Source organism: Hoplias malabaricus, chromosome 10 (assembly GCF_029633855.1).
Source record: "Hoplias malabaricus isolate fHopMal1 chromosome 10, fHopMal1.hap1, whole genome shotgun sequence".
Taxonomy (NCBI): Eukaryota; Metazoa; Chordata; class Actinopteri; order Characiformes; family Erythrinidae; genus Hoplias; species Hoplias malabaricus.
Genome location: NC_089809.1, coordinates 17,309,784 through 17,327,144, shown reverse-complemented (window position 1 = coordinate 17,327,144; position 17,361 = coordinate 17,309,784). Strand labels below are relative to the sequence as shown.

The 17,361-nt window shown below is 38.6% G+C and overlaps 1 protein-coding gene across 1 annotated transcript; it reads left to right on the top strand.

Moving 5' to 3' along the window:
• Positions 1-2,455: 2,455 nt before the first annotated feature.
• On the top strand, positions 2,456-17,337 carry f13a1a.1 (coagulation factor XIII, A1 polypeptide a, tandem duplicate 1). Its single transcript, XM_066683322.1, has 14 exons — positions 2,456-2,591; positions 4,903-5,088; positions 7,809-8,060; positions 8,330-8,448; positions 9,125-9,232; positions 9,345-9,522; positions 9,837-9,975; positions 11,200-11,303; positions 12,003-12,091; positions 12,434-12,591; positions 13,324-13,595; positions 14,709-14,869; positions 15,728-15,882; positions 16,758-17,337. Exons 1-14 carry the CDS (start codon positions 2,456-2,458, stop codon positions 16,918-16,920), a joined length of 2,220 nt encoding a protein of 739 aa, XP_066539419.1. The 3' UTR covers positions 16,921-17,337.
• The last annotated feature ends 24 nt before the right edge of the window (positions 17,338-17,361 follow it).

The following is a 17,361-nucleotide window of genomic DNA, read 5'->3' as shown; positions in this document are numbered from 1 at the left end:
CAAATCTATTTCTTAGTCAGTTCAGTTTTAATAATTAATTATTATCCTAGATTTTCTGTGCTGTTTGTGATTTGGCCATGACACTTCATTATATTATTTTAGACAAAAATAATACACAATGTAAGGACTAGGGTGGTACACACATCAGTTCGTCTGCTGCTATTTGCTGGATGTTTTTAGAAGGTCTACTGCACTACTATGACTTACTCAGCACTTATATAGTTTGTAGTTGAACTAAAATGAGTCTTTGAGTTTCCTGAGACACTGGTAAAAAAAAGTTTCAGAATATATATTTGAACTGCTGCAAACAAAATTAAGACACTTGAAGGAGAAAGCTAACTGTGTCTGCACTGGCTAGAATTGTACTGCCCGCCCAAATAGAGCAAGGCTGTGCCCTCAGGAACCCCTGATCTTGGAAGGCTGAGGCATCACTGGGGATCAAACCTGCAATCTCCCCATGATAGAATCTATTAGACCGCTTTGGAACCCCAGGCCATTTAGAGACAAGGTACAGCTGTGTCGTGACTAGCAAGTAACTGGGGAGGAGGAAAATAAATATATATATGAAACACCACAACATACCATTTCATTTTTTCACTGATTTTGAATAATTACAAACTGTATGTAAAATATTAATAATATTTAAATTTAAGTGATTGCTTCTGAAAAAATGTCGAATTTATTGAAAATTGTAACACTAAACAAATCAAGTGAACAGGTAAAATACCAAACACAGTTGACTGCAGAGAGTGTGTATCATGTGCTTTTACATCTGAGTTATTGATGGAACACTTCAGAAAAGTAACAGATTTTTTAAAATAAAATTAATGTAAAAATATAATAACAAAAGCGCATTTAATAAATAAAAACAGTCACATATAACAACTCACATAAAGCCAACACATAAATATAACAGAAGCAATAATATATCAATGATTTATCCATCCATCCATCCATTATCTGTAACCGCTTATCCAATTTTTAGGGTCGCGGGGGGTCCAGAGCCTACCTGGAATCATCGGGCGCAAGGCAACACAGACACACGCACATTCACTCACACACTCACACCTACGGACACTTTCGAGTCGCCAATCCACCTGCAACGTGTGTTTTTGGACTGTGGGAGGAAACCGGAGCACCCGGAGGAAACCCACGCGGACACGGGGAGAACACACCAACTCCTCACAGACAGTCACCGGGAGCGGGAATCGAACAATGATTTATCGAATATAAAAAATATAAAAATGTATATAAACATGAAGAAAAATTAAAATATGTTTGAAATAAAATATTTATAAATAGCAGTTAATTCAAGCCAACCCCAGAGTTTCTTTAGTTTTCACTGGTATTTTATTATTGGTATAATTTATTTATTTGTTTTTTCACAATTTATATATATATATATAAGCTGAAGGGCATTGGTAGCAGTTGCACTTTTTTCAAAGCTTCAATCACTGCAGGCACTTTTTTTTTTGCAGCTGGTATTGAGGGTATGTTATGACTAAGAAAAAAACTCTGAAACTATTCAGGCCAGAGCAGCTGGATGTATCTAATCTATTCACAAGGCTCACCAACTTTACAGATGTTTTATAGCAGTATAATCAATATGTTAGCAATATTTTACTATCAGCTATTTTGGACTACTCATATTGTTCAACTGAAATAGGGAAAAAAAGGAATGTCAACAACTTCTCTAAATGTCACAGTGACCTGCCCTGGGGATCATCCTGGTGTGACATTTCCACTTATTTTCCTCAGAAGTTTGGTTCTGCATTATTTGTGCATTTAAGTGGGAGGGGTGTAGTCTTCACTGTATATAACAGAGTGGACAGATCAGCTGGAGTACTGCCCACAGCAACTTTCAGCATCCTACTGTTCAGCAAACAGGTGAGTTACGTTTAGTTTTACTCTGGTGTTTTTGACCTTAGTGTCCAGTCAGTTAAATCAGTTCCATGATTTATCATAAAGTAAAATACTGATTTTATGTTATATTTATAGATGTGTGTATAAATAGACTGTAATAAAAAGTACATTAAAGGTATTTCTAATAGTGGTAAGAAACTGACAGCGTTTTGTTAGAAACATGAACATTTATCACTTGTTTTGAGTGAACAACAGCACATAAGAAGCTGAAAATGATTGTCATACACAATCATACAACACTATTCATTCATTCATTCATTCATTCATTCATTATCTGTAACCACTTATCCAATTCAGGGTCGCAGTGTGTCCAGAGCCTACCTGGAATCATTGGGCGCAAGGCAGGAGGGGGCTCATACACCATTAGTGAAACTTATTTAGATCTTCTTAATCATAAATAAACTTTCCCACTTTATTTCCAGCATATTTAAATCTGCTCCGTTTACACTCTACACACCTGCTCTGTGCTTTTCCTGTGGTCTAACCTGCATTTCCTCTCCTCAGAGTGAAGTTTAGTGCTCTTGTGTACACCATGTCGAGATTTGATCCATGTAGACAATCCGTGGGGCGGATGAATAGCCCTATCCCCTGCTCCAACACAGTCTTCTCTGAACTTCCTGAGACTGAAGCCTATAAGCCCAGCCCTAGAGCACCTCCAGCCACTGGCGGTATGATTTAACATTTATGGCAGCTTACAGTTTTTTTATAGGAACAATAGGGAAGATTTGGTATTTTTGCTCCTGGGCTCCCCCTACAGCTGCAGGGTGCAATTCACTTTTACATCACTGTCCTGAAATCAATGGGGGATGGTTTCCTACCCTCCATGAAAAATGACATAGGGCAGCTTATGAAGTACTGAATCCAGAGTAGCAACAACAGAGGCTCCATTCTCCCATTTATTGGTCAGTGAAGCACTGCATTTATTTGGAAGCTCTAATTTTAAGGTAAAAATACTATTTAGTGTTCCTTTAAAAGCCACAGTAGAATAGAAGTTAGTAGTATATACGCTACAGCACTGGCTATACCCGGTCTTACTGGTCATATATATAAAAAATAAAACATTATATCTGATATAAATTTATATTATTATCATATAAATACACAATTTTATTTGTATTTGTTTATATTTATTTTTTTATTATTGTATAAAATGCCAGTTGTTAAATGTAATGATGAATGGAGCAATGGAAACACAACTGTGTAGGAGTTATCCTTATATTGAGAGATCATAAGCTTATACCTTTGTGATTCCTCAGCCATCCAAGGCTGACAGTCCGGCAGAAGACATCTGGCCTCTATCTTTCTCTGGTTGGGTACTCAACACAATCTTATTGGGCATCTAATTCATCTGCTTGTTGAGCAGGTCATTGTTTGACAGCAGCATGAAAAGTAGTAGCGGAGCATCACTTGCCTCAGACATAGTGTGTGCTAGCCTTCTTCCTCCCAGTGTGGTAGCACTGTGTCAGTGGAGGTGATCTACCAAGTGCTACTAACACTGAAAATGTGTTTTAATAAATATAAAACCGCATAGGCTTTTAAATACAATAGAATCTAGAGACAGAGATGAGATTGAGGTTGTGCCTGGTGCAAAAATGAGGTGTGAAATTTCCTTTCACCACATGCCACTTGCGGCTGGTTCTGCTCCTCTTAACGATACATGGTCAGCAGCTCAGAGCTGCCCCACTGTAATGGTGTCAAATCAGGATGATTATCTTGGACAGAATTCTGAAAGGAGAGCAAGCGAGAGAGAGAGAGAGAGAGAGAGAGAGAGAGAGAGAGAGAGAGAGAGAGAGAGAGTGTTTTCTTTCACTGCCATCCAAGAATTAAAAGCTGCAGTTTGTTCCCTCAGGCATCAGCTTGACTCTAGTAGCCCTGTCCCCTAATGAAATACTTTGGAGATCTTTGGGGAAATTACTTCACATTTAATGCTGATACATACTTTTTATTTATTTATTTATTTTTATTTTTTATTTTTTGCAGAGAAAAACCTAGAAAATACACTAGACATTTTCTCTCTCTCTCTCTTTGTGTGTGTGTGTGTGTGTGTTTGTGTGTGGATGTGAGTAGACCATCTATGACACAGTAACTTGCAACCCCATTCCCTGAGACCCAACCTAGATAGCATGTAGATATGGGCTTCTTCTTGCAAATATACAGCACTGTTTGCCCACTACTGGTCCATATTTAAACCTGCTTCTTTGGCTCAAAATAGAAGAGATATTGCAGTACATGGTGCTCATATGGACGTGATGTCTGACAAAAAGGTCTGGGATATTTCTGGCTGAGACTGGACAGTATGGCTGAGATCCAGTAATTGCATCTGGCCCACTTGTTTACTCTAATCCCACACCACTTGTGGCCCTTATCTGACAACTAGTTGTGCACCACCCAAGTACACATCAATCCACGAGGCAAGTTAGCCACATTAATAGGTCCAGAGCCTATACCCAGAATTACTAGCCACAGGACAGGAACAGACACTGGAAGGGGTGCCAGACCATCACAGGGCAACCCACACTCACATAGTCATATACTATGGACACTTGAATGGCGATTCAACCTACCAACCTGTGTTTTCAAACAATTACAGTGAACATGAAATCATATTAAAACCTGACATTTTTTTCTTCAGCCATTTCCGCTGAGACATTACATAAATATAATTAGATGAAAAATGCTAAATTATTAATCACACTGTAATTTACAGATTGTCGCTCTATGCATTTTTTTTCTTCGCCAAGAAGATATCCTTTGCACTGTATATCACCTTCAAGAAAACTGGGCCAATACAAATACTCAAAAATGAAATTGGAATTACTTAAATTAACTTGTACTAGGAGTAAACAGGTTTTTTCTTTCTCCTGTAAAGTTGTCATTTTGGAGATATTAGAATTTGTGTGTGTTTCTTGAACAGCAGTAAATTGTAATTGAATTAAAAAAGAAATCTATGAAATTAAAGAGCTCCTTTCTCTATTTCAGGTGTGGTGAATCTCAGTGTGACAGCTGTGAATATGTATGCAAGCATGAACAAGGTGGCACATCACACAGAGAGGTACGACAACAGCAACCTCATCGTCCGCCGGGCACAAGAGTTCACCATGGGCATCGTTTTCAATCGTCCATTTAATCCCCAGAATGACTGGGTCAATATTGAGTTTGTGATTGGTGAGCCTCTACTTTTTTCTCTATATTACAAATCTGGAAAACACCAGTAATAGTGTTTCTATTTGGATTTAATTTTTCATAGTTAGGCTGTACTGTCGCATGTGTACACTCTCAGAAAAACTCTCACTGTGGCTGTACCCTAAATGTACATATTCAGTACTCTTAGTTAGGGATCATAGCTACGGAATACAATGTACCATGTTTTCTTGTTTTATTTCACAGAGTTCTTCAATGAAATATTACAAATATTCACATATGAGGGGGAGCACTTGCCTTCTCACTGGTGGCTTTTCCTTCTGTCTGTGTCAGGCAGCAAATGCCCCCAATTAGTTTGATCAAGCATTCATATGTGCATCATCCAGTGGACAAAGAAAACAGCATTAGATTACCAGACAATTACCAGACAATCTCTAGGTAGCAGAAAATGGAGGAGGGGCAGTCAAAAAGACAAGAACAAGCCACTTGACTTTGCTGGTGTTTTGCAGTATAAGGTAAAGAGCTCCTGCACAGCTGTAGAGAAGAGGAAAGGAGGTCTGTTATGTGGAATGTCTGAGCAGAAAGCACAGGCTTGAGGAAGTGACAGGGTTTTGATCTTCAAACGCAGTAGAGCCTGCATCCTGTTTGATGTAATTTTGTTTTCCTTACTGACAGCTATAAAAAAAGAAAGAAAGAAAAAGCAACAAAACAAGACTTTGTTGAAGGCTAATGAACATATTTAAATACAAGTGATCTCATAAATGTAGAGACTGATGTAGAGGCAGATAAAAACATAGACTGGGAAACATAGAAGGACCAGCTGGGTCAGAAGCTTATGTCCAGTAGCCAATAGGCTTATGTCCAATGGCCTGAGTTCAAATCTCTGCAATGCTAGTTTTGTCCGAGCTCCAGAGCTTCACAGAGCTCAACAAGCCCTGTTAAGCTTTGATTGGATGAGCTCTTCAAATCTGGACACCAAATCCAAAGTTTGGTCTTGGATTTTGTAATTATGACAGTATGAGAGTAAGTAGCCAATCAAATACATCAGTAAGTACTGTGTCTCAGTGCCAGTGAATACAACACAGAGGACAGGAGCCAGTATTCAATTTTGAATTCTAGTGAATGAACCCGATTTTCTGGGGAATTACTGTTTGTTTTTTAATTCTGAGACTCTTTCCTGTTAAGTGTGTTTGAGTAAGAAACGGACTGTAGCATGTATGTGGCTAAGGTTTAACTTGTTAAACTACGTTTTTATTCACTGTACGCATCACCACAGAAATGTATTTGTAACCTTAGTTGTCTAGTTTTGTAGTAGCGTTTACTTTCATGCAGTTAGTGGCCTCCCACATACATAGAGAAGCACCTTCAACGCATCTCATAATTTTCAATGTGGGAGGACTCTCTGCCATCCACACACCTCCAGATGCCTTTTCTTGTGGCTCAGCCTGTTATGCACAGAGAGAGAGAGAGAGCTTAAGCAAGTTTAGTTTTTCCCCATTTAAAGAGCCAGGGATGTGTACAAACACAGGAGCTTTTTCCAACCTGCAATACAACCGGAGAGCTAGCAATGAATCCTCTGAATGTAAGTTTTTTTTTTTTTAAATCACAAACATTACCTTTAAGGAGTATAATATATGGATTCCACACCTATACTACCACAGCTAACTCAATTAACAATTATTAACTTTAAGACATTTCATTTTTGGTACATTTTCTCCCCAGTTAATTCATTGTCAGTTCCACCCACTAGCTATGTCTGCCCAATTCCAACCCCAATTCTACAAATCTAGAATGTCTCAAACAATGTTTCAGGTAACATTCAGGTAAAATTCTGTCCAATAATGTAGCTGTTGAATGCTACATTATAGATGTCATTTTGACATCTGTTATCACTTTGAAGACAACACTTTGTTTTTGTTTTTTATATCATAGCTGCAGTTTTTTGGAGTTTTCTTTAGTAAGAAGCATTTCATATTAAACTGGTCTGAATGACTGTTCACATATAAGTTATTTTATTCATTTATTCATTCATTATCTGTAACCGCTTATCCAGTTCAGGGTCACGGTGGGTCCAGAGCCTACCCGAAATTACCCAGAATACACCCTGGAGGGGGCGCCAGTCCTTCACAGGGCGACACATACTCACACCTATGGACACATTAGAGTCATCAATCCACCTACCAACATGTGTTTTTGGACTGTGGGAGGAAACCGGAGCACCCGGAGGGAACCCACGCGGACACACGGAGAACACACTAAGGCCCGCTCCGGGTGACTGTCTGTGAGGAGTTAGGTGTGTCCACATGGGTTTCCTCCAGGTGCTCTGGTTTCCTCCCGCTGTCCAAAAACACACTTTGGTAGGTGGATTGGCAACACAAAAGTGTCCATATGTGTGAGTGTGTGTGTCGCCTTGTGAAGGACCTGCGCCTCCTTTCTTGTACCTGTCTTGTGCCCAGTGATTCCGGGTAGGACCCACCATGACCCTGAACTGACAGATAATGAATGAATGAATGAAGAAACATAATTTAAAAACAATGGTTTTTTTTTCTATTTTCCATTGAATATTTCTTTCAATTTGTTGGAGAGTTTTTTTATCTTGGGTTATTTGGGTATTTGGTTATATTTAATTTACAAATATCATTTCACTAAATTAATACAGACTTTGGATTTCATAGACTGGTGTCTTATGGTACAGGACTGTTTGTTTTTTGAGTGTTCATCCGGAGTATGCCTTGTCTCTTTAGGCAATAATCCCAATAAAACTCAAGGAACCATGAATGTTGTAACCTTGGGAGGAGATAACGAGACAGACAGCTGGGCAGGTCAAATTCTGGAAACCAGAGGCACTGAGACTAGAGTGGGCATCACTCCACCATCAGATAGCATCATTGGCCTGTTCAACACATATGTGACCGTTATAACATCTTCACGGAAAATACGCACCAAAAGGAACCCCAAGACAGACTTCTATGTGCTCTACAATCCCTGGGCCCCATGTAAGCACCACTGTCTTCCCAGTCTATGAGAAAATATATTGCAATTTTAAATCTTCATTTGTTCAGGTTCAGGTCAATTTCACCATGATTGTGCCAATAGAAAAGCACTAAAAGTACTTTGAGTTAAATTAGTTTTATTAACTATCATAAGTTGTTAACAATTGTTTGTTTTCTCATAAATATAATATATTTCGGGGTGGGGTGGGATGGGATAGTGGGGGTGACAGTTATGACATTTAAACCTGTTGTGTGTCTCTGGTATCTCTTAGCTGACCCAGTGTATGTGGACAGTGACAGCGAGAGGGCAGAGTATGTGCTGAATGACACAGGAGTCATCTTCAATGGAACATTGAATAACATAACCAACCGTCCATGGAACTATGGGCAGGCAAGATATCATTATGGCTTTTACTATTATGGATTCTTTTTGCTCCTGGATACCTCCCTAATTTAGTTAATAGGGAGGGAGGGGGTGGGGTGTTTTCCAAAGTTACATAATGCAGTGCTCTGCAGTGCTGAGCCCAGATTAGCAATGACAGTGGCTCTATTCTTACAATTGCAGATTAATGTATCACAATGATTTCAAAGCTGTAAATGTAAGGTAAAATATTATCTAGTGTTGTATAATTAGCAGGCATGAAGTCTAAATGGGTGGCACGGTGGTGCAGCAGGTAGTGTCGCAGACACACAGCTCCAGGGACCTGGAGGTTGTGAGTTCTAGTCCCGCTCCAGGTGTTTGTCTGTGAGGAGTTTGGTGTTCTACCTGTGTCTGTGTGGGTTTCTTCCCACGGTCCAAAAAACACATGTTGGTAGGTGGATTGGGGACTCAAAAGCGTCTATAGGTGTGAGTGTGTGTTGCTGGACTGGCGCCCCCTCCAGGGTGTTCCCACCTTGTGCCCAGTGATTCCGGGTAGGCTCTGGCCCCACCATGACCCTGAACTGGATAAGCATTTTCAGACAATGAATGAAGTCTAAATGTTTTAACTCAGTACTAAATAGAATTATTTGATATAGTTCCCTGAGACAAAATGGAATTTTAAAACAAACCTCTTATTTGGTTTTAGTTTAAGCGTGGAGTCCTGGATGCTTGCCTCTTTGTCTTGGATTTTGGGAAGATGCCACTGCAGTACAGAGGAGATGTTCTATCCCTGTGCCGGAAGGCTTCTGCCATGGTATATCATCAAATATCAAACTAATAACAAGTTACATAATTTGTGTTTCACACACATACACACACAGACTAAAAACTGGTCATTGTTTAGCCAGGTGTCTCTATGTTCTCAGATCAACTCTCAGGATGATAATGGGGTGCTGATGGGTAACTGGAGTGATGACTACTCTCTGGGCACTGCTCCCTCAGCATGGACAGGCAGTGCAGAGATTCTGCTCCAATATGCCGCTAAAGGTGGAGTCCCGGTGAAGTATGCCCAGTGCTGGGTCTTTGCTGGAACACTCAACACCTGTAAGTGCAATGAGGGGTTGTATTTAAGGGGTCAATTGTGAATGCAGACCTAACCTGCAATGTCCTTAATTTGGCCAAACCTTTGTAGACACATCTTCTCTAAGGATTTCTTCAAGGGTGACAGTCTATGTTCTTTGAAAGCTTTACCATAAATGCTAAAATGCCACCATAAAACATCCAGAAATCCAGACCTAGAGAATGCAGTTCCACTGCTTAACATCCTAATGCTGAACGATTTTAGCAGCTGCCAGCTACCCAAAATATTTCCAGTACTGCTGTGTATGGAGGCTGGAATTCTCTATTTTTCTCGACAGTTCTCCGTTGCTTCGGGCTGCCAACCAGACTCGTCACCAACTACTGCTCTGCCCACGACAGTATGGGCAATATAGTGACTGAAATAGTCCTGGATGAGGATGGACAATTGGACACAAGGGAAGCCACCGATTCTGTCTGGTGAGAAAATGTGCTGACAGAACTCATCTCAAAACTAAAATAATCTCATGAGATGCTGGGTGTTCTGTACAATGCTGAGTGATCCTTTTGTAGCTGAGAACACCATCCTCGTCCATATTCAATTTCAGTTTCACTACGCATTCATTTTTACTCTTTATCAATAATTGGACTTCAGTAAGCAATTCCCTGCAATTCATTGATGCCCTGTTGTGTTGGTGTGAGTTTTAATTTTGCTAGCTGGAGTCAAAATGTAATTCAGTTAGTGGTGGTTTTACGGTGCAAAATAACAAAAAAAAGTTTCCATGTACAGTTCATTAGATTTGAAACACCTGTTGTTTATCTACAGTCATTTTCCATTTTATCAGCTCCACTGACCATACAGAAGTACTGAACTTGTAGTTCTACAATTACAGGCTGCAGTCTACCTGTTTCTCTACATACTTTTTTATCCACATTTCACTTTGCTCTTCAGTGGTCAGAACACCCAAAGGACCAACACAGAACAGGTATGATTTGGGTCATGGATCATTCTTAGTGTGGCAGTGACTCTGGCATATTTGTAATGTGTTAGTGTGTGCTGTGGTGGTACGAGTGGATCAGACACAGCAGTGCTGCTGGAATTTTTAAACACTGCCCACTCTGTTAGACAAACCTACCTCATTGGTTTACCTTGTAGATGTAAAGTCAGAGACAGTAGCTCATCTGTTACTGCAAAGTTTGTATAGGTCATCCTTCAGCCATTATCACGGAAGAGCAGCAGGAAATAGGGATAAGTAAGTATGCAGATAACAGATATAGTAGGTGTTCCTAATCCAGTAATAGTTCAGCGTAAGTGCTTTATAATAAGTGCCATTCAAGCCTTATTAATGATTCATGATGTATACATGATATTATTAGTGGCACATGTATGAAAATTCTTGTATCACAAAATCTGTTTTCTTGGCACACATGTTTTGTAGGGAGTTATCATTTGTCTTCACAAAATCACATACTCATTCATTCCATCTCTTACTCCACAGCTCACTAGCAGCTCAACACAAAGTCTTTTTTTTTTCTCACAGAGACATCAGTGTTGTAGTTCATGTGATAAAATATTATTATATCTGTGGCCTACAAGATAACAAAGAATTGAAGAATATCTAACCTACAGGCAGGTGCTCCATAATGGTAATATTTTAATACTTTAAATAGATATTAAAGTCTGTATGTGCCATGTCATTATAGGAACTATCATTGCTGGAATGAAGTGTTCACAAAGAGGGCTGATTTACCTGCAGTGTATTCTGGCTGGCAGGCAGTGGACGCCACTCCTCAGGAGACCAGTGATGGTATAAGTTTTAAAGTTTTCAGTCATGCTTCACCATAGAGCAGTACTTTCTGGACAGAGCAAAACAAAAATAAAAATACTGTAGCAGCTAGAGTCAACAGATATTTGTTGACTTATGGCAATGATAGTAGAATATTAAACATACATACACAGAGTGAATATCAGTAATTTCTAGTGAATATAGGATAAAATAAATATGAATTGTTTGAATTGATTACATATGAATATACATATTTATTATTGATTTAATGTCTAAAAATTTGGCTGCACGGTGGCGCAGCAGGTAGTGTTACAGTCACACAGATCCAGGGACCTGGAGGTTGTGGGTTCGAGTCCTGCTCTGAGTGAGGAGTTTGGTGTGTTCTCTCCATATCTGCGTGGGTTTCCTCCCACGGTCCAAAAACACACATTGGTAGGTGGATTGGCGACTGAAAATTGTCAATAGGTGTGTGTTGCACTGTGAAGGACTGGCGCCCTCTCCAGGGTGTGTTCCTGCCTTGCACCCAGTGATTCCAGTCCAGGACCAACCGCAACCCTGAATTGGATAAGCAGTTTCAGACAATGAATAACCAAAAATTTAAAAGCAACAAACAACACTAACAAATGTAATGCAGTACCATAAAGAATCATCCCAACAAGTTTGAGGATGTTAAAACTTTGTCTTATGATATGAGTCTTTGTTGACACTTATTTACTGCAGGTTACTACCGCTGTGGACCTACATCTGTCAGAGCCATCAAAGAGGGACAACTGAGCTATCAGTTTGATGGCCGGTTTTTATTTGCTGAGGTGAGCACAATATTAGTTTCTTCTATTAGTTGCTTCTTGACACGTATAGCTCACATTTCTCACTGTCATCATTAACATTTAATTTTTCCACATGAAATCACTCACTACTTGGTGTTTTTTTAATAGAACATAACACATCAAAATGTATTTAAAGTAACAGATGATCACTTATTCAATAAGTCATTTGCCTCAACTCTACTAACAGGTTTTATGTAGGTTTTAATCTCATTTGGAATAGTAATGTTGCATATATTACTGAAATTATTTTGATTTTGTAATACTTTTCCAGGAATAATTATATCCACACTGAAGTGCTGTTTAACTGATTTTTTTTTAAACCAGGTTAACAGTGACGTGATCTTCTACAAATCAGATGTATATGGAAACAAAACATATGTCTCCAGAAATACCTCGTATGTTGGTCAGCTGATTGTGACCAAAATGCTTGATTCCAACAAGCCTATGGACATCACCAGCATTTACAAATATCCGGAAGGCAAGTACAGCAGATGTAGGAATATGACATAAAATATTTACCCAAAATGTTCACTTTGTAGGTTTACAGTTAGCACTCTCCTTCAAGTGTGTAGAGCTGTCCAGGGTCTTTTTGATTGTAGGTGTTCACATCATGCAACTATATAACAATGTGTCTTCCTAAATATGGCTTATAATACACACAGTAGTATGTACTTTTTTAAATTCTTTTGTTGTTTGTTAAGCTTGTATTCAATGCCTCATTCCTCTCTCATCATGAATTGAAACGCAGAGTAATTCTTCATTTATTTTAAATTTGTTTCTTATCTAAAACCTATACAAAGTCAGCTATATCTCCTCAGGGTAAACCAATAAGTAGAAATCCCAACCGGTTGTTCGAATCTGTTTGAGAATTTTGGAGGTTATTTAGTCTTTGAGCATAGGATTGCACGGTGCATCTCTGATCTGTCTAATCATTAAAAAGACCTCATTGTCTCAACAGTCATTGTCCATTTTAAAAACACTACCGGCCACACAGTAGCACTTTGTAGTTCTATAATTACAGTTTACATCAGTGCAGTATAAACTGTCCAAAGTCATCTTAAAATGTGTAATCCCCTAGCATATTCAGTTTGACGTTTCTTTGTGTTTTGTTTTGAATACATATTAAATGGTTTCATATCTTACATGACATCACTTTAAAAATAAAAAGTAACAGCACAGTGAAATGAAACTGACTCATAACAATCCACAGGCAGTCCTGAAGATAAACGGACCATGAAAACTGCAGAATCTCAAGGTATGACAAGGTATAAGACCCCAGTACAGACCCCTGATGTCCAGATGGCGCTGAAGGCCAGTCAAATCAACAACAGCAGTGACATCAGCCTGACCCTGGACTTCAAAAACCTTAGCAATGAGATGAGGACTATAAACATAAACCTGACCGGCAAAGTGGACTACTACACAGGGGTGACCAGGTCCATTTTCAAGATTGCTACCAAAGATGTGACTCTGCAGCCTCGTCAGTGTAAGTCACGCAGAGATTTTTCTGTCCTGAGTTTTTAGTCAAATCTGATATCATTGAAACTGAAGTTCATATTTACTTACTCCGTACAACACCACACAGAGGTCCCATTGTCTCAATGACATGGAGCACTGCACTCATGAAGTACCCAAAGCTTGTGAGACGTAACATTGTACACAATTCAATTGAAAAGTCTTGTGCTGGGTGAATGTCTGTGAGGAGTTCGGTGTGTTCTCCCTCTGTCCTTGTGGGTTTCCTCCCACGTCCAAAAACGTAAGTTGGTGGGTGAATGGGCAACTGAAAAGTGTCCCTAGGTGTCGCCCTGTGAAGGACTGGCACCCCCACAAGGTTGTGTTCCTGCCTTGCACCCAGTGATTCTGGGTAGGCTCCGGACCCACTGCCACACTGGGTGGCACGGTGGTGCAGAAGGTAGTGTCACAGTTACACAGCTCCAGGGACCTTGAGGTTGTCGGTTCGATTCCTGCTCTGGGTGACTGTCTGTGAGGAGTTTGGTGTGTTCTCTGCGTGGGGGGGGAGCCATTGCCTTATGTAATATTACAAAATTTAAACCTGAGACATTGTGTAAAATAAAATAAGACCAAGAATATAAAATATTAGCATACTCATATAGTATGTTATATACAAACTCCTGTGAGGAGTTTGATGTGTTCTCCCCGTGTCCGCGTGGGTTTCCTCCCACGGTCCAAAAACACATGTTGGTAGTTGCACAAAAGTGTGTGTGTGTGTTGCCCAGTGAAGGACTGGCGCCCCCTCCAGGGTGTATTCCCGCCTTGAACCCAATGATTCCAGGTAGGCTCTGGACCCACCGCGACCCTGAACTGGATAAGCGCTTTCAGATAATGAATGAATGAATGAATGAACTGCAGAACTGAAACCTGATAAAATTGGGATTATAGTGTGTTTAGCTGTTTTGAAATTGTGAAATTTTGTGCAACATAAACATTTTAGATGCATAATACAGCTGTAAAGAGCTGTGTATCACAGGCTTCACAGCAATGGACTGAGTTTTTATTTTAGGACATGGTGTTAATATATTAATAATAATATTCCATGGCGTAATATTTCTGTGATCATTTTTGTCTGGGTGTGTTGCAGTCATGCAAGATGTTCACACTGTGACAGCTAAGGAGTACATGGCTTTTGTCGTTGGTGAGCCATTCCTGTCTTTCATTGCACATGGTTTAATTAAGAACACCAACTTGTCCATCACTGAAATGGCAGTGCTGTATCTCAACACCCCTCCACTGAACATTCAGGTAAATGACTACCTTCTTCTCACAATGAATGTACAACAACTGTTTACTCTTTACTTATAGAACAGCTTATAAAAATTGTCAAGTAGTTTATGACAATAACGAAGATATGACTACAGCAACTTAGTTCACAAAATAAGGTTTTTTTTGTTTTTTTTTTATGTTGGATCATACTAAGCCATAATAAATTTATATCCAGTCCTGGGAATCTAGTTACTTTGACACTACTGAGCATTTGTGTCTGAATCATAAAATAAAATAATAATAAACATAAAATAAAATTTCAGTGTGATGTCATTAAGCACTACATCAGCTGGATTAACATAAAACTGGAGAGTCTTTGGATACTATCAAAAACGACATAGGAAAAACACTAGGTAGTATTTATACATTAAACCTACAGCTTTAAATGCATTCTGACACTACATTGACTAGAATTAGACAGAATTAAGAAGAGAAACATAAGCACATAAGATAAAATAAATTTAAAATGAAAATGACTAATTAGTTGAAAACTCATGAAAAATGATCTGAATTAATATACTGATTCATATATTTAAATGAAATACAGTACATATGCCACTCCTGTTACAGCATTATATTACGGATGATGCAATGATTCTTTTTGGTGCATTTTCTAAAAAATGAAAACATTTTTAACCTTAAAATTCAAAATTAGGTTTAATCCAATACTAATATATGTAACAAATAATGTGAGTTTTTGTCCAATTTGAGTCCATATTATAGATAAGCATTGGCTATGGTAGAAATCCATGAAAAGTACAAGGCATTAGACCTGCATTACTCCTGCTGATTATGATATTGCAGTATTTAAAATGTTAAATGCTCTTCTGCCTGTCTGTAATACTTTCCTCTAAGGTGAGTGGAATCACAAAGGTTGGATCGGACATGTATGTGACAGTGAATTTTACCAACACCTTTTCATATGATCTGAACAATGTGAGCATTCGGCTAGAAGGATCCGGCTTCCTGCCATACAAAAAGAAAGAATACAGGTAATACATAAATACACCACATTGTATAACCTGCTAAAGTCAGATACAAGAAAGCATTCACAGCTTTGATTAATGTACATTTTTGCTAGGTGTTCTAAGGTCCTTAAAGGCAGTGTAGACTATTCTAGGGAACTACTGTCCTAACAGCAAAACAAAACAAACGGTTAAGATGGAACAGTACATGGTACATTTGAGTAAGAAGCAGACTGTAGTGTGTATGTAGCTGAAGTTTTTGTTTGTCTATAAGTTTTTCATTTGCTGTATAAACTTGAGCTGTTTATTTTGTAGTACTTTCAGTATGCACTTGTTTCATGCAGATGTCCAGAATTTAGAGTAATTTCCAAATTAAGTAATCTGTAACAGCAAAATATAAGTACATTTTTCCCACTTATTGAGCAGGAATAGATCAACATTGTCATCTTGTCTCATGCCTTTCCACATTCTGAAGTGTCTTCACTCTCTAAACGATAAACATTTTAGATCAGTATACTTAGTCGATATCCTTTACCATGCTAGGGCTGTAAACAAACACCTGAAATGTATAAAAAAAATGTATAAAAAAAAGTGTTTTTTTTCCCCTAAAATCCAGAGCATTGCCTAATGTCATATGTAATGCTTAAACATGAGACATTGTGTAAAATAAAATAAGACCAAGAATATAAAGTATTAACATACTCATATAGTATGTTATATACAAATTCCTGTGAGGAGTTTGGTGTGTTCTCCGTGTGTCCACATGGGTTTCCTCCAGGTGCTTGAACTGAGCCATTATTCTGGAAATATAAACAGCAGCTCATTTTTATTATATAATATTGTATACCACCATCAATAAACCGACACTTGGTCTCATGGTTGTGTGCGTGTATATTTTGTAGTCAGATAACTCGAGGTTCAACAGTGAAGTGGATTGAGACGTTCACTCCTCAGATAGCTGGCTCCAAGACTCTGATAGCCTGTTTGGACTGTGCCGCAGCCAGAAATGTGTGTGGACATTTGGACATCAACATAGAAGAGTCTACCAATGACGAATTGAGCTAAATAAATAAACAAGAGAAAGAGAAGGATTTTACCCAATAATGCTGTTTTTGCTATTGCTAATGTGATTTACATATAATTTAACATTTTAAATCAGTGAAATTAAAAATCAAATCAATGTCATGGAACTGAAAATTTGATTACGTTCAATTTGAAGTGAAATGATTCACTGTGGAGAAATTACCTGACTCAAAAATATTCAAAAATTCAAAAATACATTTCTTCAGGACTAGTTTGCCAGAGAGAGCACTGCAGGTTCCTCTATACCTGGAATGGATGTTCAGAACTTACTATTAGGTCTGACTCACATCTCAGGTGTCAGGCAGCATTAAATGTGAATTTGTGTTCATGTCATTTACATTTATTGTGTGAGGACGTGTTAAAACCTCAAGCCTAGAGTCAGAAAGCTTTTCTTTTAAATCTCAGCAATTTAATTGTGCAGAA

Bases quoted from the DNA above. Each gene is read 5' to 3' on its own strand.
- f13a1a.1 (XM_066683322.1), top strand. From the start codon at position 2,456: ATGTCGAGATTTGATCCATGTAGACAATCCGTGGGGCGGATGAATAGC. The intron at 9,523-9,836 runs GTAAGTGCAATG...TTTTCTCGACAG, and splicing joins TGCTGGAACACTCAACACCT to TTCTCCGTTGCTTCGGGCTG. The intron at 9,976-11,199 runs GTGAGAAAATGT...ATGTCATTATAG, and splicing joins GAAGCCACCGATTCTGTCTG to GAACTATCATTGCTGGAATG.